Source organism: Oncorhynchus mykiss, chromosome 9 (assembly GCF_013265735.2).
Source record: "Oncorhynchus mykiss isolate Arlee chromosome 9, USDA_OmykA_1.1, whole genome shotgun sequence".
Lineage (NCBI taxonomy): Eukaryota > Metazoa > Chordata > Actinopteri > Salmoniformes > Salmonidae > Oncorhynchus > Oncorhynchus mykiss.
The window spans coordinates 3681449-3706448 of record NC_048573.1 but is presented as its reverse complement, the minus strand read 5'-3'; the positions used below and the strand labels follow the sequence as shown (position 1 = coordinate 3706448).

The window sequence follows — 25000 nt, the reverse complement described above, 5'->3', positions numbered from 1 at the left end:
GACTTTCTGTAAAACAGTACAGTGAGGAGTTCAACATCTGTACTGTACCACACACACACACACACACACACACACACACACACACACACACACACACACACACACTCCTCTGAGTTTATAAGGCAAAGTTTTCCACAGCAGAAAATATGGCCTAGCTGGTTTGAAAAGATCACTGTGTGTGTGTCTGAGAGGGAAGACATCTGGAGCTGTGTGTGTGTGTGAGAGAGAGAGAGAGAGAGAGAGAGAGAGAGAGAGAGAGAGCGAGAGACCATCTCTACTGCTATCTTTATAGTTGGATGAAAACTATAACTCTCCCTCCCTCTTTCTCTCCTTCCTTCCCCAAGAAATCACAAAAGTCCTGCTTTTCCCCGGAAATCCCGGTTTATTCTGAGGAAAAGAGAGAAACATTCTAGTCTGTTGTGCCCTGAGGGGGGGTGGAAGAAGGAGAGGAGGATGATGGGAAAGACAGAGAGGAGGAGGAGAGGAGGATGATGGGAAAGACAGAGAGGAGGAGGAGAGGAGGATGATGGGAAAGACAGAGAGGAGGAGGAGAGGAGGATGATGGGAAGGACAGAGAAGAGGAAGAGTGGAGGATGATGGGAATGACAGAGAGGAGGAGGAGAGGAGGATGGTGGGAATGACAGAGAGGAGGAGGAGGAGAGGAGGATGGTGGGAATGACAGAGAGGAGGAGGAGATGAGGATGGTGGGAATGACAGAGAGGAGGAGGAGAGGAGGAGGAGAGGAGGATGATGGGAAAGACAGAGAGGAGGAGGATGAGGAGGAGCAGGATGGTGGGAATCTATAACTGTGGAGAACATCAAGCTGCATGCTATTCAACCGTTCGCTGCCCGCACCCGCCCGTCCGACTAGCATCACTGCTAGCATCACGCGCTCCAGCAGGTGTATCTCACTGATCATCCCTAAAGCCAACACCTCATTTGGCCACCTTTTCTTCCAGTTCTCTGCTGCCTGTGACTGGAACAAATTGCAAAAATCGCTGAAGTTGGAGACTTTTATCTCCCTCACTAACTTTAATCATCAGCTATCTGAGCAGCTTACCGATCGCTGCAGCTGTACATAGTCCATCTGTTAATAGCCCACCCAATCTACCTACCTCATCCCCATATTGTTTATATTTTACTTTGCTGCTCTTTTGCACACCAGTATCACTACTTACACACCATCATCTGCTCATCTGTAACTCCAGTGTTCATCTGCTAAATTGTATTTACTCTGCTACTATGGCCTATTTATTGCCTTACCTCCTCACGCCATTTGCACACACTGTATAGAGACTTTCTTTTTTTTCTACTGTGTTATTGACTATATGTTCACTTGTTTACTCCATGTGTTGTTGTTTCTGTCGCACTGCTGTGCTTTATCTTGGCCAGGTCGCAGTTGTAAATGAGAACTTGTTCTCAACTGGCCTACCTGGTTAAATAAAGGTGAAATAAAATAAAAATAAAAAAAAATAAAAAACATCTACAACTGTGGAGAATATCATTCCACCATAAAACATCTACAACTGTGGAGAATATCATTCCATTAAACATCTACCACTGTGGAGAATATCATTCCTTCAAACATCTACCACTGTGGAGAATATCATTCCATAAAACATCTACCACTGTGGAGAATATCATTCCATTAAACATCTACAACTGTGGAGAATATCATTCCATAAAACATCTACCACTGTGGAGAATATCATTCCATTAAACATCTACCACTGTGGAGAATATCATTCCATTAAACATCTACCACTGTGGAGAATATCATTCCTTCAAACATCTACCACTGTGGAGAATATCATTCCATTAAACATCTACCACTGTGGAGAATATCATTCCTTCAAACATCTACCACTGTGGAGAATATCATTCCTTCAAACATCTACAACTGTGGAGAATATCATTCCACCATAAAACATCTACCACTGTGGAGAATATCATTCCATAAAACATCTACCACTGTGGAGAATATCATTCCACCATAAAACATCTACAACTGTGGAGAATATCATTCCATAAAACATTTACCACTGTGGAGAATATCATTCCTTCAAACATCTACCACTGTGGAGAATATCATTCCTTCAAACATCTACCACTGTGGAGAATATCATTCCACCATAAAACATCTACCACTGTGGAGAATATCATTCCATTAAACATCTACCACTGTGGAGAATATCATTCCATTAAACATCTACAACTGTGGAGAATATCATTCCATTAAACATCTACCACTGTGGAGAATATCATTCCATTAAACATCTACCACTGTGGAGAATATCATTCCATAAAACATCTACAACTGTGGAGAATATCATTCCATAAAACATCTACAACTGTGGAGAATATCATTCCATAAAACATCTACAACTGTGGAGAATATCATTCCATAAAACATCTACAACTGTGGAGAATATCATTCCATAAAACATCTACAACTGTGGAGAATATCATTCCATAAAACATCTACAACTGTGGAGAATATCATTCCTTCAAACATCTACCACTGTGGAGAATATCATTCCATTAAACATCTACAACTGTGGAGAATATCATTCCATTAAACATCTACCACTGTGGAGAATATCATTCCATTAAACATCTACCACTGTGGAGAATATCATTCCATAAAACATCTACAACTGTGGAGAATATCATTCCATAAAACATCTACAACTGTGGAGAATATCATTCCATAAAACATCTACAACTGTGGAGAATATCATTCCATAAAACATCTACAACTGTGGAGAATATCATTCCATAAAACATCTACAACTGTGGAGAATATCATTCCATAAAACATCTACAACTGTGGAGAATATCATTCCTTCAAACATCTACCACTGTGGAGAATATCATTCCTTCAAACATCTACCACTGTGGAGAATATCATTCCATAAAACATCTACAACTGTGGAGAATATCATTCCATAAAACATCTACAACTGTGGAGAATATCATTCCATAAAACATCTACAACTGTGGAGAATATCATTCCATTAAACATCTACCACTGTGGAGAATATCATTCCATTAAACATCTACCACTGTGGAGAATATCATTCCATTAAACATCTACCACTGTGGAGAATATCATTCCATAAAACATCTACAACTGTGGAGAATATCATTCCATTAAACATCTACAACTGTGGAGAATATCATTCCATAAAACATCTACAACTGTGGAGAATATCATTCCATTAAACATCTACCACTGTGGAGAATATAATTCCATAAAACATCTACCACTGTGGAGAATATCATTCCTTCAAACATCTACCACTGTGGAGAATATCATTCCATAAAACATCTACCACTGTGGAGAATATCATTCCTTCAAACATCTACCACTGTGGAGAATATCATTCCATAAAACATCTACAACTGTGGAGAATATCATTCCATAAAACATCTACAACTGTGGAGAATATCATTCCATTAAACATCTACAACTGTGGAGAATATCATTCCATAAAACATCTACAACTGTGGAGAATATCATTCCATTAAACATCTACCACTGTGGAGAATATCATTCCATTAAACATCTACCACTGTGGAGAATATCATTCCATTAAACATCTACCACTGTGGAGAATATCATTCCATAAAACATCTACAACTGTGGAGAATATCATTCCATAAAACATCTACAACTGTGGAGAATATCATTCCATTAAACATCTACCACTGTGGAGAATATCATTCCATTAAACATCTACCACTGTGGAGAATATCATTCCATTAAACATCTACCACTGTGGAGAATATCATTCCATTAAACATCTACCACTGTGGAGAATATCATTCCTTCAAACATCTACCACTGTGGAGAATATCATTCCTTCAAACATCTACAACTGTGGAGAATATCATTCCTTCAAACATCTACCACTGTGGAGAATATCATTCCTTCAAACATCTACCACTGTGGAGAATATCATTCCACCATAAAACATCTACCACTGTGGAGAATATCATTCCATAAAACATCTACAACTGTGGAGAATATCATTCCTTCAAACATCTACCACTGTGGAGAATATCATTCCACCATAAAACATCTACCACTGTGGAGAATATCATTCCATAAAACATCTACAACTGTGGAGAATATCATTCCTTCAAACATCTACCACTGTGGAGAATATCATTCCACCATAAAACATCTACCACTGTGGAGAATATCATTCCATAAAACATTTACCACTGTGGAGAATATCATTCCTTCAAACATCTACCACTGTGGAGAATATCATTCCATAAAACATTTACCACTGTGGAGAATATCATTCCTTCAAACATTTACCACTGTGGAGAATATCATTCCTTCAAACATTTACCACTGTGGAGAATATCATTCCTTCAAACATTTACCACTGTGGAGAATATCATTCCATAAAACATCTACAACTGTGTGGATGTTTCTTATCTGTTTATATCACTGTAGACTTCAGAGGAAGACCACACACACACACACACACACACACACACGGTCCAGTGTCATCTGGTAAATATATATAATTATTAATTGTTATTATTATAAGATAATGAGTTAAACAAACATATCTGTTCTTTAAATTCCAACTAAATGAGTTGAAATGAGTTTGTTCTCTCAGATCAGTTACTGATGGGAACATGAACCAGTTTGAACTTGTCACTCAGGACAGATTCTCTTAAACTTCTTTTTCTACTTCTTTACAAGTGACGCCAAAAGGCAACACTTAAGGTTACTATACAAGCTTCAATCCGTTTATCTAAGGAAGAGTCGTCTTCCTTGCTAGTAGTAGCTAGCTGGTAGCCTGGCTTTAGCATGAATAAAAACCTAGCAATGTATAGCTAGCTGGTAGCCTGGCTTTAGCACATGGGGCACATGGCTATCATTTCACAATAGCCTGGAATCACTAGTTGTTACTTATCAACAAAATACCTTTTTTGGGGGGGTGGATTCTTGTTGTTTGGTTTAGTGTTTGAACAGTGATTATAGTTGGTTCTTAATGCAAAACAGGCTACTTTGATGAATTGAATCCCCCGAGCTGACAAGGTAAAAATCTGTCGTTCTGCCCCCTGAACAAGGCAGTTAACCCACTGTTCCCCGGTAGGCCGTCATTGTAAATGAGAATTTGTTCTTAACTGACTTGTTAAATAAAGGTAAAACGTAATAGATCAGATTAAAGAACCAAGCGACATCACTCCCCCCCCCCCCCCCCCACACGGCTGTGGAAGGACTAACACGGCTGCGGAAGGACTAACACGGCTGCGGAAGGACTAACACGGCTGCGGAAGTACTAACACGGCTGCGGAAGGACTAACACGGCTGCGGAAGGACTAACACGGCTGCGGAAGGACTAACACGGCTGCGGAAGGACTAACACGGCTGCGGAAGGACTAACACGGCTGCGGAAGGACTAACACGGCTGCGGAAGGACTAACACGGCTGCGGAAGGACTAACACGGCTGCGGAAGGACTAACACGGCTGCGGAAGGACTAACACGGCTCTTCTCAATTTTCAAGACGTATAAAAGTAGTCAAATGCCTGAGTGTATTACGACACTGTGCACCTATCTTTACAGTATCGTCAACCTTTCACCTTTAACCCCTGAGCTTCCAGTGCTTATCGACCATTGGCTGTTGACCCTCTGGGGGTCGCCTGCCATTTAAGTCATTTAGCAGACGCTCTTATCCAGAGCAACTTACAGGAACAATTAGGGTGACGTGCCTTGCTCAAGGGCACATCGACAGATTTTGTACCTAGTCAAGTCAGAGATTCGAACCAGAAATATTTTGGTTACTGCGCTATTAACCGCTAGGCTACCTGCTCTGCCCTGTTCTACTCTGCTCTACTCTGCCCTGTTCTACTCTGCTCTACTCTGCCCTGTTCTACTCTGTTCTACTCTGTTCTGCTCTGCCCTGTTCTACTCTGCTCTACTCTGTTCTGCTCTGCCCTGTTCTGCTCTGCTCTGCCCTGCCTCCCCTGTTCTACTCTGCTCTGCCCTGCCTCCCCTGTTCTGCTCTGCTCTGCCCTGCCTCCCCTGTTCTACTCTGCTCTGCCCTGCCTCCCCTGTTCTACTCTGCTCTACTCTGTTCTGCTCTGCCCTGTTCTGTTCTGCTCTGCCCTGCTCTGCCCTGTTCTGCTCTGCTCTGTTCTGCTCTGTTCTGTTCTGCTCTGCCCTGCTCTGCCCTGTTCTGCTCTGTTCTGTTCTGTTCTGCTCTGCCCTGTTCTGTTCTGCTCTGCCCTGCTCTGCCCTGTTCTGTTCTGTTCTGTTCTGTTCTGCTCTGCCCTGCTCTGCCCTGCTCTGCTCTGCTCTATACTCTTCTGAAGACATGGTACCGATGAGGAAAATGTCTTCAATCAAATTAGGATTTTATATCAACCAGACAAGTTCCTTTTTGATATAAATCTTATTGGTTTCCTTGAACAGCAACAAATTAGATTTATTTTAGGAAAATAACCAAAGCAGTCTGATTTCACTGCTAATTAAAAGCTAACAGGCTAACGTATCACACCACTTCAATGGTGATCTCATGTCTTTGAGCTAGCAGCTGATCCACTATATAGGTTTCATTAGAGGAACCGCATCTGTTAGGTTGGTTCTTTTAGTTCCACCAGTGTGTGTGTGTGTGTGTGTGTGTGCGTGTGTGTGTGTGTGTGCGTGTGTGTGCGTGCGTGCGTGCGTGCGTGCGTGCGTGCGTGCGTGCGTGCGTGTGTGTTGTCCTTATTAGTTTTACCAGACTTAGTATGACTAATCATAAGCAGCATGTTTCCCATAGCAGACCTCAACACCCCAAACCACCAATGGAACCTACTTTCTGGTAGCAGTTCCCAGTCACACAGTTATAAAAAAAAACAAACCACTTCATCTGTATAGTATTGAGTTGTGAATTAAAAAAAAAAAAATGTTTCTCTTCATCTAGTGTTTGTTATTAATATCATAAACTAGACTGGCGCCTGGTGATTTTCTGTTAGTGTGATGGTGGTGATGTTCTGAGAGTCTTACTGCATGCCAAATGGCAGCCGTTTGGACCTATGGGGCCCTGGTCCAAAGTAGTGAGCTAGATAGGGAGAACAGACAGCCGCTCACCCGTCAGACAACAAGTCACAGAAGTCTAGTTTACTGGTCTAAACACGGGGGGGGGGGGGGGGGGGGGGGGGGGAGATATATAAAAACACAAGTTGATTAAATTGGTTTCTAATTACATCCTGCTTTTGTTGTTTAAACTAACAAATTAAAATCTTGTTATTTTTTTATTTGAAAGCACATTTATGTCTATTGTAACATCTATTTGAAGAAATTGCCAAATATTTATAGAATGTGCAGCTAAATTAATATACATGTCAATTTAATTTGAACACACACACACACACACACACACACACACACACACACACAATGAGTGAGAGAGAGAAAACGAGAAAGAAAGAGTGTGAGAGAGAGACAGACAGAGACAGCCACACACACAGTTCCCCCAAAATAGAGTAGGCTTTTGTTACATTTGGCAGCCTGTAATAAACATACTCTCCCTCCCATGTCCCATGGGTCAACGTTTTGTAAGTGATTCGTCTTTCTATGTGATTTTTTTTTCAAAGAAGAAAACAATTAGGAAGAGATCGAGGGAGGCAGTTCAACAGTATTGGAACAAGGCCAAAAGTGTAGAACTTTCCTTGCGTTCCCGGAAGTGTTGCTATAGCGACTGCCTCGGCTGGATCAACGCACAGAGAAAAACCCGGATTTGATCAGGAAAGTTTTCGAACTTTTTTTTTGAAAAGTGTCCTAAACTACTTTTACAATATCGTTAACAGCTTAGGTTTCAATTTCCGAATTATAATGCAAAAGCGGTCTAATTTCAAAATTACAACATTGATTGGATAAATCCACGTTTTCATACTTTGGGCAAAATTAACTGGAGAGGATGAGTGCAGAATTCACACCGAGACAAAAAGTGACCTTCCTACCAGACATCAACAAACCGGGCCAAGAGCGGACCAGTCCAAGGTCCAGGTGGGTCGATATAACAATTAAACCTTTCATTTATTTATTTGTATCCTCAAATACACAAGTAGGCCTAACTATAATTAAAAAAAAATGTAAAAAAAAAAAAAAAAAAAAATATATATATATATATATATATATATATATATATATATATATATATATATATATATATATATATATATAATATGTTTGATGCTTGCTGTAATCGATAAAAGCCTATTTAGAGAAGATCTAGTGGCCAGCTGCCTAAACTATAATCGATATCATAAACTGGGTGGTTCGAGCCCCTGAATGCTGATTGGCTGACTGTCATGGAATATCAGACCATATACCACTGGTATGACAAAACATGTATTTTGACTGGTCTAATTACGTTGGTAACCTGTTTATAATAGCAATAAAGCACCTCCCGGGTTTATGATTCATGGCCAATATACCACGGCTATGGGCTGTTTCCAGAAATAAGAACAGCCCTTAGCCTTGGTATAGTCTATTGGCCATATACCACACCTCCTCGGGTGTACGCACACACCTTTAGGCGCAGCATGGGGGGGGGGTCTAACTTGGCCACATCTACTCCATTCATAGATGCTAACTGCTTTAGCGCCTGACTGATAGTCAGATGATGTGTCGTGAATCCGGATGGCCAGATGACTAGCAACAATGACAAGAAGCTGACATGAGGGGAATCGTAGGTGGTTTGTTTCAGCTAGTTGTCTCCAACAGAGGGGACTGTGGACCTTTCTCTCTCTCTCTCTCTCTCTCTCTCTCTCTCTCTCTCTCTCTCTCTCTCTCTCTCTCTCTCTCTCTCTCTCTCTCTCTCCCCCCTCTCTCTCTCCCTCTCTCTCTCTCTCTCTCTCTCTCTCTATCTCCCCCTCTCTCTCTCTCTCTCTCTCTCTCTCTCTCTCTCTCTCTCTCTCTCTCTCTCTCTCTCTCTCTCTCTCTCTCCCCCCTTAGTATGTTTGTACATTAGTCAGTCACATGTGATATCTCAGACAGCATTGGTCCAACCCATAGCCATAGAGAAATCCAATTTATCATAGAGATCCGGTGTTTACAACATGACCCTAATTGTCCCCAAGGGGATTAGCTATAGTCATTAACTGAAATGTGTTAGTCACACGCAATATCTCAATTGGCCCAAGGGGGAGAGGGGGCTGTGTCATTCGTGGGGAACGACATTACTGTTGCCTTGTTTTATCTTCTTTAATTATTATATTTTTTTCAATTAATAAAAATAATATCTTCTTCATTTATCTTCTTGTTCCTGTATTTATTTTTTTTTTTAAACTGATGTCACATCTCTGCTAATATGGCTCAAATTCTCAAACTAGCCAACAACTGTAATGATGTATTAGCTAGCCAACAACTGTAATGATGTTGTATTAGCTAGCCAACACCTGTAATGATGATGTATTAGCTAGCCAACCACTGTAATGATGATGTATTAGCTAGCCAACCACTGTAATGATGATGTATTAGCTAGCCAACCACTGTAATGATGATGTATTAGCTAGCCAACAACTGTAATGATGATGTATTAGCTAGCCAACCACTGTAATGATGATGTATTAGCTAGCCAACCACTGTAATGATGATGTATTAGCTAGCCAACCACTGTAATGATGATGTATTAGCTAGCCAACAACTGTAATGATGTATTAGCTAGCCAACCACTGTAATGATGATGTATTAGCTAGCCAACCACTGTAATGATGATGTATTAGCTAGCCAACAACTGTAATGATGTATTAGCTAGCCAACAACTGAAATGATGTATTAGCTAGCCAACAACTGTAATGATGATGTATTAGCTAGCCAACAACTGTAATGATGTATTAGCTAGCCAACAACTGTAATGATGTATTAGCTAGCCAACACCTGTAATGATGATGTATTAGCTAGCCAACCACTGTAATGATGTATTAGCTAGCCAACACCTGTAATGATGATGTATTAGCTAGCCAACCACTGTAATGATGTATTAGCTAGCCAACCACTGTAATGATGATGTATTAGCTAGCCAACAACTGTAATGATGTATTAGCTAGCCAACAACTGTAATGATGTTGTATTAGCTAGCCAACAACTGTAATGATGTATGAGCTAGCCAACAACTGTAATGATGTATTAGCTAGCCAACAACTGTAATTATGATGTATTAGCTAGCCAACAGCTGTAATGATGTTGTATTAGCTAGCCAACAACTGTAATGATGTTGTATTAGCTAGCCAACAACTGTAATGATGTTGTATTAGCTAATAAAGTAGTTAGTTGATATCAGACATTACCTGTCTATAATAAAGTAGTTAGTTGATATCAGACATTACCTGTCTATAATAAAGTAGTTGATATCAAACATTACCTGTCTATAATAAAGTAGTTAGTTGATATCAGACATTACCTGTCTATAATAAAGTAGTTAGTTGATATCAGACATTACCTGTCTATAATAAAGTAGTTAGTTGATATCAGACATTACCTGTCTATAATAAAGTAGTTAGTTGATATCAGACATTACCTGTCTATAATAAAGTAGTTAGTTGATATCAGACATTACCCGTCTATAATAAAGTAGTTAGTTGATATCAGACATTACCTGTCTATAATAAAGTAGTTAGTTGATATCAGACATTACCTGTCTATAATAAAGTAGTTAGTTGATATCAGACATTACCTGTCTATAATAAAGTAGTTAGTTGATATCAGACATTACCTGTCTATAATAAAGTAGTTAGTTGATATCAGACATTACCTGTCTATAATAAAGTAGTTAGTTGATATCAGACATTACCTGTCTATAATAAAGTAGTTAGTTGATATCAGACATTACCTGTCTATAATAAAGTAGTTAGTTGATATCAGACATTACCTGTCTATAATAAAGTAGTTGATATCAGACATTACCTGTCTATAATAAAGTAGTTAGTTGATATCAGACATTACCCGTCTATAATAAAGTAGTTAGTTGATATCAGACATTACCCGTCTATAATAAAGTAGTTAGTTGACATCAGACATTACCTGTCTATAATAAAGTAGTTAGTTGATATCAGACATTACCTGTCTATAATAAAGTAGTTAGTTGATATCAGACATTACCTGTCTATAATAAAGTAGTTAGTTGATATCAGACATTACCTGTCTATAATAAAGTAGTTAGTTGATATCAGACATTACCCGTCTATAATAAAGTAGTTAGTTGATATCAGACATTACCTGTCTATAATAAAGTAGTTGATATCAGACATTACCTGTCTATAATAAAGTAGTTAGTTGATATAAGACATTACCTGTCTATAATAAAGTAGTTAGTTGATATCAGACATTACCTGTCTATAATAAAGTAGTTGATATCAGACATTACCTGTCTATAATAAAGTAGTTAGTTGATATCAGACATTACCTGTCTATAATAAAGTAGTTAGTTGATATCAGACATTACACTCTGAAAGTCATATCAGAGAACGATCTTGACCAAGGCCTACACATGTTTTTAGGATGCAGAAGAAGGGAAAAGAGACTGAAACAGCTCAGCCTGCAAGAAGCCAGACCCCAACAGTTTCCAAGGATGAAATCGCCCTGTAAGTCAATTAATTTGCCTTTAATCAGTTGAATCGCCCTGTAAGTCAATTCATTTGCCTTTAATCAGTTGAATCGCCCTGTAAGTCAATTCATTTGCCTTTAATCAGTTGAATCGTCTTGTAAGTCAATTCATTTGTTTATTATGTGTGTAGGTCTGAGCACTTCGCTGCTCAGCTCAATTCAGTGCAGTTTACACGTTCACCAGTAGAGGTCACCACAGACCAATGCTGGGTGATTGTCTACTTCACTTTAAAGCCATGTTCTTCTGTCTGTCCACGACTGCCATCAACCAAAGGTAGTGATGGGGGAAACAAAGCTTCCTGAAGCATTGAGGCTTTTCAGCCAATTGGGTAAAAAATAAAATAAAATAAAAGGTTTAATTTCCCTAGGTTTCATTATCCGGTTACAGTGCACTTTAGTGACATCTGCTGGTCAGCGATAAATAGCAACGTGTGATTCGTAGTTTTTTCCCCATGCTGATATTATCAAAACTCCGAAGCGCAGCGCTAAACTGTTGGTTTTAGTAGCCTGTAGTTAGTTGGATTGCCAGGTTAGTAGCCTGTAGTCTGTTGGATTACCAGGTTAGTAGCCTATAGTCAGTTGGATTACACTCTAACCACTAGGCTACCATACCGCCTCTACACTCTAACCACTAGGCTACCATACCGCCCCTACACTCTAACCACTAGGATACCCTGCCGCCTCTACACTCTAACCTCTAGGCTACCCTGCCGCCTATACACTCTAACCACTAGGCTACCCTGCCGCCTCTACACTCTAACCTCTAGGCTACCCTACCGCCTCTACACTCTAACCACTAGGCTACCCTACCGCCTCTACACTCTAACCACTAGGCTACCCTGCCGCCTCTACACTCTAACCACTAGGCTACCCTGCCGCCTCTACACTCTAACCACTAGGCTACCCTGCCACCTCTACACTAACCACTAGGCTACCCTGCCGCCTCTACACTCTAACCACTAGGCCACCCTGCCGCCTCTACACTCTAACCTCTAGGCTACCCTACCGCCTCTACACTCTAACCACTAGGCTACCCTACCGCCTCTACACTCTAACCTCTAGGCTACCCTGCCTTGAATTGAGATTCGACCTCACGTCCCTGAAAGTTCCAGAGTTGCCCACTCTACCTGCTGAGCTGTGTAGAAAATCCTAACTAGATGTATAAGTATGGTATCCAGTCACTAGGTAACTAGATTCCAGTACAGGTGGGTGTTTGAAAGCAGCAACAGGAAGTTGTTCTTCAATGTTTTTGTTGTTTTTTTTGTTCAGGTTTTAAATCTTCTCTGTCTGTTGTCAGGTTCCGTAACAGCGTGAGACAGAACGCCTGTGTAGAGATGCTGCGTGGAGGGTTCCACAGGTCAGAAACACACACAAGCACACACAAGCACACACACACACGCACACGCACGCACGCACGCACGCACACACACACACACACACTTCATAACTAATTTGACATACACATTTCATAACTAAACACAGGTACACACTTCATAACTAATTAAACACAGGTACACACTTCATAACTAAACTGTCTCCCTCTCTCTTTCTGTCTGTCTGTCTCTCTCTGTCTGTCTGTCTCTCTCTCTCTCTCTCTCTCTCTTTCTGTATCTCTCTTTCTCACTCTCTCTCCCTCTCTCTCTCTCATCCCTCTCCCTCGCTCTCTGTCATCCGTCTCCCTCTCTCTGTCATCCGTCTCCCTCTCTCTCTCATCCGTCTCCCTCTCTCCCTCTCTCTCTCTCTCTCTCTCTCTCTCTCTCTCTCTCTCTCTCTCTCACTTCTCCAGGTCATTCTCTGAGCTATTCTCTCTGCTACAGCGCTGGAAGGAGATCAGGTTAGCAGCAGGTCCTGGATCAGCTATCTGGCAGCATAAATCACTGGAGGAGCAGCCAGCCAAACTACACACCCTACGACACTACCTGACTAAGGCTGAGACAGCTCTCAGAGCAGGTAGACACTACGACACTACCTGACTAAGGCTGAGACAGCTCTCAGAGCAGGTAGACACTACGACACTACCTGACTAAGGCTGAGACAGCTCTCAGAGCAGGTAGATACTACGACACTACCTGACTAAGGCTGAGACAGCTCTCAGAGCAGGTAGACACTACGACACTACCTGACTAAGGCTGAGACAGCTCTCAGAGCAGGTAGACACTACGACACTACCTGACTAAGGCTGAGACAGCTCTCAGAGCAGGTAGATACTACGACACTACCTGACTAAGGCTGAGACAGCTCTCAGAGCAGGTAGACACTACGACACTACCTGACTAAGGCTGAGACAGCTCTCAGAGCAGGTAGACACTACGACACTACCTGACTAAGACTGAGACAGCTCTCAGAGCAGGTAGACACTACGACACTACCTGACTAAGGCTGAGACAGCTCTCAGAGCAGGTAGATACTACGACACTACCTGACTAAGGCTGAGACAGCTCTCAGAGCAGGTAGACACTACGACACTACCTGACTAAGGCTGAGACAGCTCTCAGAGCAGGTAGACACTACGACACTACCTGACTAAGACTGAGACAGCTCTCAGAGCAGGTAGACACTACGACACTACCTGACTAAGGCTGAGACAGCTCTCAGAGCAGGTAGATACTACGACACTACCTGACTAAGGCTGAGACAGCTCTCAGAGCAGGTAGACACTACCTGACTAAGGCTGAGACAGCTCTCAGAGCAGGTAGATACTACGACACTACCTGACTAAGGCTGAGACAGCTCTCAGAGCAGGTAGACACTATCTGACTAAGGCTGAGACAGCTCTCAGAGCAGGTAGATACTACGACACTACCTGACTAAGGCTGAGACAGCTCTCAGAGCAGGTAGACACTACCTGACTAAGGCTGAGACAGCTCTCAGAGCAGGTAGACACTACGACACTACCTGACTAAGGCTGAGACAGCTCTCAGAGCAGGTAGATACTACGACACTACCTGACTAAGGCTGAGACAGCTCTCAGAGCAGGTAGACACTACGACACTACCTGACTAAGGCTGAGACAGCTCTCAGAGCAGGTAGACACAACGACACTACCTGACTAAGGCTGAGACAGCTCTCAGAGCAGGTAGATACTACCTGACTAAGGCTGAGACAGCTCTCAGAGCAGGTAGACACTACGACACTACCTGACTAAGGCTGAGACAGCTCTCAGAGCAGGTAGATACTACGACACTACCTGACTAAGGCTGAGACAGCTCTCAGAGCAGGTAGATACTACCTGACTAAGGCTGAGACAGCTCTCAGAGCAGGTAAACACTACGACACTACCTGACTAAGGCTGAGACAGCTCTCAGAGCAGGTAGACACTACGACACTACCTGACTAAGGCTGAGACAGCTCTCAGAGCAGGTAGACACTACGACACTACCTGACTAAGGCTGAGACAGCTCTCAGAGCAGGTAGACACTACCTGACTAAGGCTGAGACAGCTCTCAGAGCAGGTAGACACTACGACACTACCTGACTAAGACTGAGACAGCTCTCAGAGCAGGTAGACACTACGACACTACCTGACTAAGGCTGAGACAGGTCTCAGAGCAGGTAGACACTACGACACTACCTGACTAAGACTGAGACAGCTCTCAGAGCAGGTAGACACTACGACACTACCTGACTAAGGCTGAGACAGCTCTCAGAGCAGGTAGATACTACGACACTACCTGACTAAGGCTGAGACAACTCTCAGAGCAGGTAGATACTACGACACTACCTGACTAAGACTGAGACAGCTCTCAGAGCAGGTAGACACTACGACACTACCTGACTAAGGCTGAGACAGCTCTCAGAGCAGGTAGACACTACGACACTACCTGACTAAGGCTGAGACAGCTCTCAGAGCAGGTAGATACTACGACACTACCTGACTAAGGCTGAGACAGCTCTCAGAGCAGGTAGATACTACCTGACTAAGGCTGAGACAGCTCTCAGAGCAGGTAGACACTACCTGACTAAGGCTGAGACAGCTCTCAGAGCAGGTAGATACTACGACACTACCTGACTAAGGCTGAGACGGCTCTCAGAGCAGGTAGACACTACGACACTACCTGACTAAGGCTGAGACAGCTCTCAGAGCAGGTAGATACTACGACACTACCTGACTAAGGCTGAGACAGCTCTCAGAGCAGGTAGACACTACGACACTACCTGACTAAGACTGAGACAGCTCTCAGAGCAGGTAGACACTACGACACTACCTGACTAAGGCTGAGACAGCTCTCAGAGCAGGTAGACACTACCTGACTGAGGCTGAGACAGCTCTCAGAGCAGGTAGACACTACGACACTACCTGACTAAGGCTGAGACAGCTCTCAGAGCAGGTAGATACAACGACACTACCTGACTAAGGCTGAGACAGCTCTCAGAGCAGGTAGACACTACGACACTACCTGACTAAGGCTGAGACAGCTCTCAGAGCAGGTAGACACAACGACACTACCTGACTAAGGCTGAGACAGCTCTCAGAGCAGGTAGACACAACGACACTACCTGACTAAGGCTGAGACAGCTCTCAGAGCAGGTAGACACTACGACACTACCTGACTAAGGCTGAGACAGCTCTCAGAGCAGGTAGATACTACGACACTACCTGACTAAGGCTGAGACAGCTCTCAGAGCAGGTAGACACTATCTGACTAAGGCTGAGACAGCTCTCAGAGCAGGTAGACAATACGACACTACCTGACTAAGGCTGAGACAGCTCTCAGAGCAGGTAGACACTACGACACTACCTGACTAAGGCTGAGACAGCTCTCAGAGCAGGTAGATACTACGACACTACCTGACTAAGGCTGAGACAGCTCTCAGAGCAGGTAGACACTACGACACTACCTGACTAAGGCTGAGACAGCTCTCAGAGCAGGTAGATACTACGACACTACCTGACTGAGGCTGAGACAGCTCTCAGAGCAGGTAGACACTACGACACTACCTGACTAAGACTGAGACAGCTCTCAGAGCAGGTAGACACTACGACACTACCTGACTAAGGCTGAGACAGGTCTCAGAGCAGGTAGACACTACGACACTACCTGACTAAGACTGAGACAGCTCTCAGAGCAGGTAGACACTACGACACTACCTGACTAAGGCTGAGACAGCTCTCAGAGCAGGTAGACACTACGACACTACCTGACTAAGACTGAGACAGCTCTCAGAGCAGGTAGACACTACGACACTACCTGACTAAGGCTGAGACAGCTCTCAGAGCAGGTAGATACTACCTGACTAAGGCTGAGACAGCTCTCAGAGCAGGTAGACACTACGACACTACCTGACTAAGGCTGAGACAGCTCTCAGAGCAGGTAGACACTACGACACTACCTGACTAAGGCTGAGACAGCTCTCAGAGCAGGTAGATACTACGACACTACCTGACTAAGGCTGAGACAGCTCTCAGAGCAGGTAGATACTACGACACTACCTGACTAAGGCTGAGACAGCTCTCAGAGCAGGTAGATACTACGACACTACCTGACTAAGGCTGAGACAGCTCTCAGAGCAGGTAGACACTATGACACTACCTGACTAAGGCTGAGACAGCTCTCAGAGCAGGTAGATACTACGACACTACCTGACTAAGGCTGAGACAGCTCTCAGAGCAGGTAGACACTACGACACTACCTGACTAAGGCTGAGACAGCTCTCAGAGCAGGTAGACACTACGACACTACCTGACTAAGGCTGAGACAGCTCTCAGAGCAGGTAGATACTACGACACTACCTGACTAAGGCTGAGACAGCTCTCAGAGCAGGTAGATACTACGACACTACCTGACTAAGGCTGAGACAGCTCTCAGAGCAGGTAGACACTACGATACTACCTGACTGAGGCTGAGACAGCTCTCAGAGCAGGTAGACACTACGACACTACCTGACTAAGGCTGAGACAGCTCTCAGAGCAGGTAGATACTACGACACTACCTGACTAAGGCTGAGACAGCTCTCAGAGCAGGTAGACACTACGACACTACCTGACTAAGGCTGAGACAGCTCTCAGAGCAGGTAGATACTACGACACTACCTGACTAAGGCTGAGACAGCTCTCAGAGCAGGTAGATACTACGACACTACCTGACTAAGACTGAGACAGCTCTCAGAGCAGGTAGACACTACGACACTACCTGACTAAGGCTGAGACAGCTCTCAGAGCAGGTAGACACTACGACACTACCTGACTAAGGCTGAGACAGCTCTCAGAGCAGGTAGACACTATCTGACTAAGGCTGAGACAGCTCTCAGAGCAGGTAGACACTACCTGACTAAGACTGAGACAGCTCTCAGAGCAGGTAGACACTACGACACTACCTGACTAAGGCTGAGACAGGTCTCAGAGCAGGTAGACACTACGACACTACCTGACTAAGACTGAGACAGCTCTCAGAGCAGGTAGACACTACGACACTACCTGACTAAGGCTGAGACAGCTCTCAGAGCAGGTAGACACTACGACACTACCTGACTAAGGCTGAGACAGCTCTCAGAGCAGGTAGATACTACGACACTACCTGACTAAGGCTGAGACAGCTCTCAGAGCAGGTAGATACTACGACACTACCTGACTAAGGCTGAGACAGCTCTCAGAGCAGGTAGATACTACGACACTACCTGACTAAGGCTGAGACAGCTCTCAGAGCAGGTAGACACTACGACACTACCTGACTAAGGCTGAGACAGCTCTCAGAGCAGGTAGATACTACGACACTACCTGACTAAGGCTGAGACAGCTCTCAGAGCAGGTAGACACTACGACACTACCTGACTAAGGCTGAGACAGCTCTCAGAGCAGGTAGACACTACGACACTACCTGACTAAGGCTGAGACAGCTCTCAGAGCAGGTAGATACTACGACACTACCTGACTAAGGCTGAGACAGCTCTCAGAGCAGGTAGATACTACGACACTACCTGACTAAGGCTGAGACAGCTCTCAGAGCAGGTAGACACTACGATACTACCTGACCAAGGCTGAGACAGCTCTCAGAGCAGGTAGATACTACGACACTACCTGACTAAGGCTGAGACAGCTCTCAGAGCAGGTAGATACTACGACACTACCTGACTAAGGCTGAGACAGCTCTCAGAGCAGGTAGATACTACGACACTACCTGACTAAGGCTGAGACAGCTCTCAGAGCAGGTAGACACTATCTGACTAAGGCTGAGACAGCTCTCAGAGCAGGTAGACACTACGACACTACCTGACTAAGGCTGAGACAGCTCTCAGAGCAGGTAGATACTACCTGACTAAGGCTGAGACAGCTCTCAGAGCAGGTAGACACTACGACACTACCTGACTAAGGCTGAGACAGCTCTCAGAGCAGGTAGACACTACCTGACTAAGGCTGAGACAGCTCTCAGAGCAGGTAGACACTACCTGACTAAGGCTGAGACAGCTCTCAGAGCAGGTAGACACTACGACACTACCTGACTAAGGCTGAGACAGCTCTCAGAGCAGGTAGACACTACGACACTACCTGACTAAGACTGAGACAGCTCTCAGAGCAGGTAGATACTACGACACTACCTGACTAAGGCTGAGACAGCTCTCAGAGCAGGTAGATACTACCTGACTAAGACTGAGACAGCTCTCAGAACAGGTAGACACTACGACACTACCTCACTGAGGCTGAGACAGCTCTCAGAGCAGGTAGACACTACGACACTACCTGACTAAGGCTGAGACAGCTCTCAGAGCAGGTAGATACTACGACACTACCTGACTAAGGCTGAGACAGCTCTCAGAGCAGGTAGACACTACGACACTACCTGACTAAGGCTGAGACAGCTCTCAGAGCAAGTAGACACTACGACACTACCTGACTAAGGCTGAGACAGCTCTCAGAGCAGGTAGACACTATCTGACTAAGGCTGAGACAGCTCTCAGAGCAGGTAGACACTACGACACTACCTGACTAAGGCTGAGACGGCTCTCAGAGCAGGTAGACACTACGACACTACCTGACTAAGGCTGAGACAGCTCTCAGAGCAGGTAGACACTACGACACTACCTGACTAAGGCTGAGACGGCTCTCAGAGCAGGTAGACACTACGACACTACCTGACCCAACGCTGGTAACCTCTAGGCTACCTGGTGCAGATTGAACCCGTAAGTCACCGTTCAGACTAAACGTGTGTGTATCTCTACTCTGCCAGGTGCGTGGAGTGCTGTGTACGACCAGCAGGTGTTTTTGGCCCAGTACTTCAGAGAGCCAGAGGACAGGTGGTTGTCCTGCCACTTCTACCAGACCAGCCTGAACTCGGCCCGCAGGGTCAAGATAGATGGAGGGAGGAAGGAGGCTGAGGCTTTAGCTAACATGGGACAAGTCTACATGGAGCAAGGTAACACACACACACACACATGGAACAAGATAATACACACACACACACACACACACATGGAACAAGGTAATACACACACACACACACACACACATACACATGGAACAAGATAATACACACATGTAACAAGATAATACACACATGCTGGGTGTAGATACTGTAGCTGGAGGAAGGAGGCTGAGACAGGTCTAAATGGACATTCATGTCTCATCTCCGTCTCTCTCTCCCCCTTTCCCCCTCTCTCTCTCTCTCTCTCTCTCTCTCTCTCCCCCCTTCTCTCTCTCTCTCTCTCCCCCCCCCTCTCTCCTCCCTCCCCCCTCTCTCTCCCTCTCCCCCCCCTCTCTCTCCCCCCCCTCTCCCCCCCCCCCTCTCTCTCTCTCTCTCTCTCTCTCCCCCCTCTCTCTCCTCCCCCTCTCTCTCCCTCTCCCCCCCCCCCCCCCCCCCCCCCCTCTCCCTCTAGGTCAGTTAGACAGTGCCAGGGAGCAGTATGAGTGTTTCTACCAGCTGACAGCAGGGCGGGCATGGCGCAGCGAGGGGGGCAGGTCTCTCCACTGCCAGGCCTGTGAGGGTCTCTGGAGGGTGTACACCCAGCTGGCAGACAGACCACTACAGGCTAACGACTACAGAGCTGCTATAGACACGCTGAGCAAGGCCTTCCAGATGGCCAAGGAAGGTGAGGAAGACCAGTGTGTGGCTTTACAAATAAAACTCACTAAATGTTCTCATTCAATCAATACATGTCTGTCTGTCTGTCTGTCTGTCTGTCTGTCTGTCTGTCTGTCTGTCTGTCTGTCTGTCTGTCTGTCTGTCTGTCTGTCTGTCTGTCTGTCTCCTCTAGCTGGAGACCATAGAATCGAGGGGGAGGCGGCCTACCGTGTGGGTCTGGCCTATCAGTGTGTCGGCGACCAGGTACCTCTAAATCAGTGTTTCCCAACTCCAGTCATCCAGTCCTCCCAACAGCCCAACTCCAGTCTTCCCAACAGCCCAACTCTAGTCCCCCCAACAGCCCAACTCCAGTCCTCCCAACAGCCCAACTCCAGTCCTCCAGGCCTCCAGTCATCCAGCCCTCCCAACAGCCCAACTCCAGGCCTCCAGTCCTCCAGGCCTCCAGTCCTCCCAACAGCCCAACTCTAGTCCTCCAGGCCTCCAGTCCTCCAGTCCTCTTGTTGGGGGGACTGTAGGACTGGAGTTGGGCTGTTGGGTGGACTGGAGTTGGGCTGTTGGGAAGACTGGAGTTGGGCTGTTGGGTGGACTGGAGTTGGGCTGTTGGGGGGACTGGAGTTGGGCTGTTGGGTGGACTGGAGTTGGGCTGTTGGGAAGACTGGAGTTGGGCTGTTGGGTGGACTGGAGGACTGGAGTTGGGCTTTTGGGGGAACTGGAGGACTGGAGTTAGGCTGTTGGGTGGACTGGAGTTGGGCTGTTGGGTGGACTGGAGTTGGGCTGTTGGGGGGACTGGAGTTGGGCTGTTGGGGGGACTGGAGTTGGGCTGTTGGGTGGACTGAAGTTGGGCTGTTGGGGGGACTGGAGTTGGGCTGTTGGGAAGACTGGAGTTGGGCTGTTGGGTGGACTGGAGTTGGGCTGTTGGGTGGACTGGAGTTGGGCTGTTGGGAAGACTGGAGTTGGGCTGTTGTGTGGACTGGAGTTGGGCTGTTGGGGGGACTGGAGTTGGGCTGTTGAGTGGACTGGAGTTGGGCTGTTGGGAAGACTGGAGTTGGGCTGTTGGGTGGACTGGAGGACTGGAGTTGGGCTTTTGGGGGAACTGGAGGACTGGAGTTAGGCCGTTGGGTGGACTGGAGTTGGGCTGTTGGGTGGACTGGAGTTGGGCTGTTGGGTGGACTGGAGTTGGGCTGTTGGGGGGACTGGAGTTGGGCTGTTGGGTGGACTGGAGTTGGGCTGTTGGGGGGACTGGAGTTGGGCTGTTGGGAAGACTGGAGTTGGGCTGTTGGGTGGACTGGAGTTGGGCTGTTGGGAAGACTGGAGTTGGGCTGTTGGGAAGACTGGAGTTGGGCTGTTGGGGGACTGGAGTTGGGCTGTTGGGAAGACTGGAGTTGGGCTGTTGGGAAGACTGGAGTTGGGCTTTTGGGGGGACTGGAGTTGGGCTGTTGGGTGGACTGGAGTTGGGCTGTTGGGGGGACTGGAGTTGGGCTGTTGGGTGGACTGGAGTTGGGCTGTTGGGAAGACTGGAGTTGGGCTGTTGGGGGGACTGGAGTTGGGCTGTTGGGGGGACTGGAGTTGGGCTGTTGGGGGGACTGGAGTTGGGCTTTTGGGTGGACTGGAGTTGGGTTGTTGGGGGGACTGGAGTTGGGCTGTTGGGTGGACTGGAGTTGGGCTGTTGGGGGGACTGGAGTTGGGCTGTTGGGAGGACTGGAGTTGGGCTGTTGGGGGGACTGGAGTTGGGCTGTTGGGGGGACTGGAGTTGGGCTGTTGGGAGGACTGGAGTTGGGCTGTTGGGAAGACTGGAGTTGGGCTGTTGGGGGACTGGAGTTGGGCTGTTGGGAAGACTGGAGTTGGGCTGTTGGGAAGACTGGAGTTGAGCTTTTGGGGGGACTGGAGTTGGGCTGTTGGGTGGACTGGAGTTGGGCTGTTGGGGGGACTGGAGTTGGGCTGTTGGGAGGACTGGAGTTGGGCTGTTGGGGGGACTGGAGTTGGGCTGTTGGGGGGACTGGAGTTGGGCTGTTGGGGGACTGGAGTTGGGCTGTTGGGGGGACTGGAGTTGGGCTGTTGGGTGGACTGGAGTTGGGCTGTTGGGGGGACTGGAGTTGGGCTGTTGGGGGACTGGAGTTGGGAAACACTGCTCTAAATGAATTAAGTGTTTTTGTTTTGTTGCTTTGTTTTTTAATCATTAGATGTTAGTTTTTACCATTACCAGGAGGACCACTTTGGAAAGTGTTTTAATTATACGTGCTCTCTTCTGGGATCTCTCCTCTGGGATCTCTCCTCTTGGATCTCTCCTCTGGCATCTCTTCTGGGATCTCTCCTCTGGGATCTCTCCTCTGGGATCTCTTCTGGCATCTCTTCTGGGATCTCTCCTCTGGGATCTCTCCTCTGGGATCTCTCCTCTGGCATCTCTTCTGGGATCTCTCCTCTGGGATCTCTCCTCTGGGATCTCTCCTCTGGGATCTCTCCTCTGGCATCTCTTCTGGGATCTCTCCTCTGGGATCTCTCCTCTGGGATCTCTCCTCTGGCATCTCTTCTGGGATCTCTCCTCTGGGATCTCTCCTCTGGGATCTGTCCTCTGGGATCTGTCCTCTGGGATCTGTCCTCTGGGATCTGTCGTCTGGGATTGGTCCTCTGGGATCTGTCCTCTGGGATTGGTCCTCTGGGATCTGTCCTCTGGGATCTATTCTCTGGGATCTGTCCTCTGGGATCTATTATCTGGGCTCTGTTCTCTGGGATCTGTTCTCTGTGATCTGTTCTCTGGGATCTATTCTCTGGGATCTATTCTCTGGGATCTGTTCTCTGGGATCTATTCTCTGGGATCTATTCTCTGGGATCTGTCCTCTGGGATCTATTCTCTGGGATCTATTCTCTGGGATCTATTCTCTGGGATCTGTCGTCTGGGATCTATTCTCTGCGATCTATTCTCTGGGATCTGTCGTCTGGGATCTATTCTCTGGGATCTATTCTCTGGGATCTATTCTCTGGGATCTGTCCTCTGGGATCTATTCGCTGGGATCTATTCTCTGGGATTTGTCGTCTGGGATCTATTTTCTGGGATCTGTCCTCTGGGACCTGTTCTCTGGGATCTATTCTCTGGGATCTATTCTCTGGGATCTATTCTCTGGGATCTATTCTCTGGGATCTGTCCTCTGGGATCTATTCTCTAGGTTCTATTCTCTGGGATCTGGGATCTGTCCTCTGGGATCTATTCTCTGGGATCTGTCCTCTGGGATCTATTCTCTGGGATCTATTCTCTGGGATCTATTCTCTGGGATCTATTCTCTGGGATATGTCCTCTGGGATCTATTCTCTGGGATCTGTCCTCTGGGATCTATTCTCTGGGATCTATTCTCTGGGATCTATTCTCTGGGATCTATTCTCTGGGATCTGTCCTCTGGGATCTATTCTCTGGGATCTATTCTCTGGGATCTGTTCTCTGGGATCTGTCCTCCGGGATCTATTCTCTGGGATCAATTCTCTGGGATCTGTCCTCTGGGATCTGTCCTCTGGGATCTATTCTCTGGGATCTATTCTCTGGGATCTATTCTCTGGGATCTATCCTCTGGGATCAAATGTTCATCTGGTGTATTATTTTCCCAAATAAATTCTACTAATTTCAGGTGACAGCCAAGCGCTTCCTGAACATGTACATGGAGATGTCAACAGCCCTGGGGGACGCAGGAGGACTGGGGAAGGCCTATAAAGCCATAGCCAAGTCCCTGGAGAGGTAGACTGGTAGTGCTGAGCCATTAACCACATTCGGTTATTATCAACGTCGGTTCAATGACTTCAATTCCATTTAGCTCTGTATTGTTTTATGTGCGCCCAACGTGCCGTTTCTCTAGAGAGAAATCAAGTCCAGAACTATGTGAGACGCTGGGCTGAAGGGAGTTGTAGTTTTCATTAAGCAAATGTTCAACCTAGTCCAGCGCCAAAACATGATAATTAACTACATTGACCATAATCCATTGCGGCAGTTTTTTTTAGGGGGGGGGTTTAGACAGACCAGAGAGGAAGATGTGAAGCGAGAGGTTTCACTCTCTCCAAAATCTGTCCAAAATCTGTACGATTAGTTTCTATGGGATTAATTTTGGCTCCCATTGTTAGGGAGGAAACATGAGCATCTTGTCATTATATACAGATCTCTGGATGGATCCACTTTTACCCCTGTTAGGTTAGATACACACAGACCAGATATACCATCTAACAACAAGAGAGAGGAATACAGAGTTACTACAGACAGGTGATTACTACAGACATGTGATTACTACAGACAGGTGATTACCACAGACAGGTGATAGCTACAGACAGGTGAATACTACAGACAGGTGATTACTACAGACAGGTGATTACTACAGACAGGTGATTAC

The 25000-nt window shown here is 45.9% G+C and overlaps 1 protein-coding gene across 2 annotated transcripts in view; it reads left to right on the top strand.

Moving 5' to 3' along the window:
- Positions 1–7441: 7441 nt before the first annotated feature.
- ttc29 (tetratricopeptide repeat domain 29) overlaps positions 7442–25000 on the top strand; it is a 31740-nt gene continuing 14181 nt past the window's right edge. Inside the window, exons 1-8 of one of the 2 annotated variants that reach the window (XM_036987089.1) lie at positions 7442–8022; positions 11517–11600; positions 12920–12979; positions 13409–13572; positions 19785–19970; positions 20431–20643; positions 20809–20879; positions 24251–24357. In XM_036987089.1, the coding sequence (XP_036842984.1) occupies positions 7934–8022; positions 11517–11600; positions 12920–12979; positions 13409–13572; positions 19785–19970; positions 20431–20643; positions 20809–20879; positions 24251–24357 (974 nt within the window). In that variant the 5' untranslated portion in view covers positions 7442–7933. The remainder of the gene's footprint in view (positions 8023–11516; positions 11601–12919; positions 12980–13408; positions 13573–19784; positions 19971–20430; positions 20644–20808; positions 20880–24250; positions 24358–25000) is intronic. The other variant, XM_036987090.1, reaches the window with a different exon arrangement.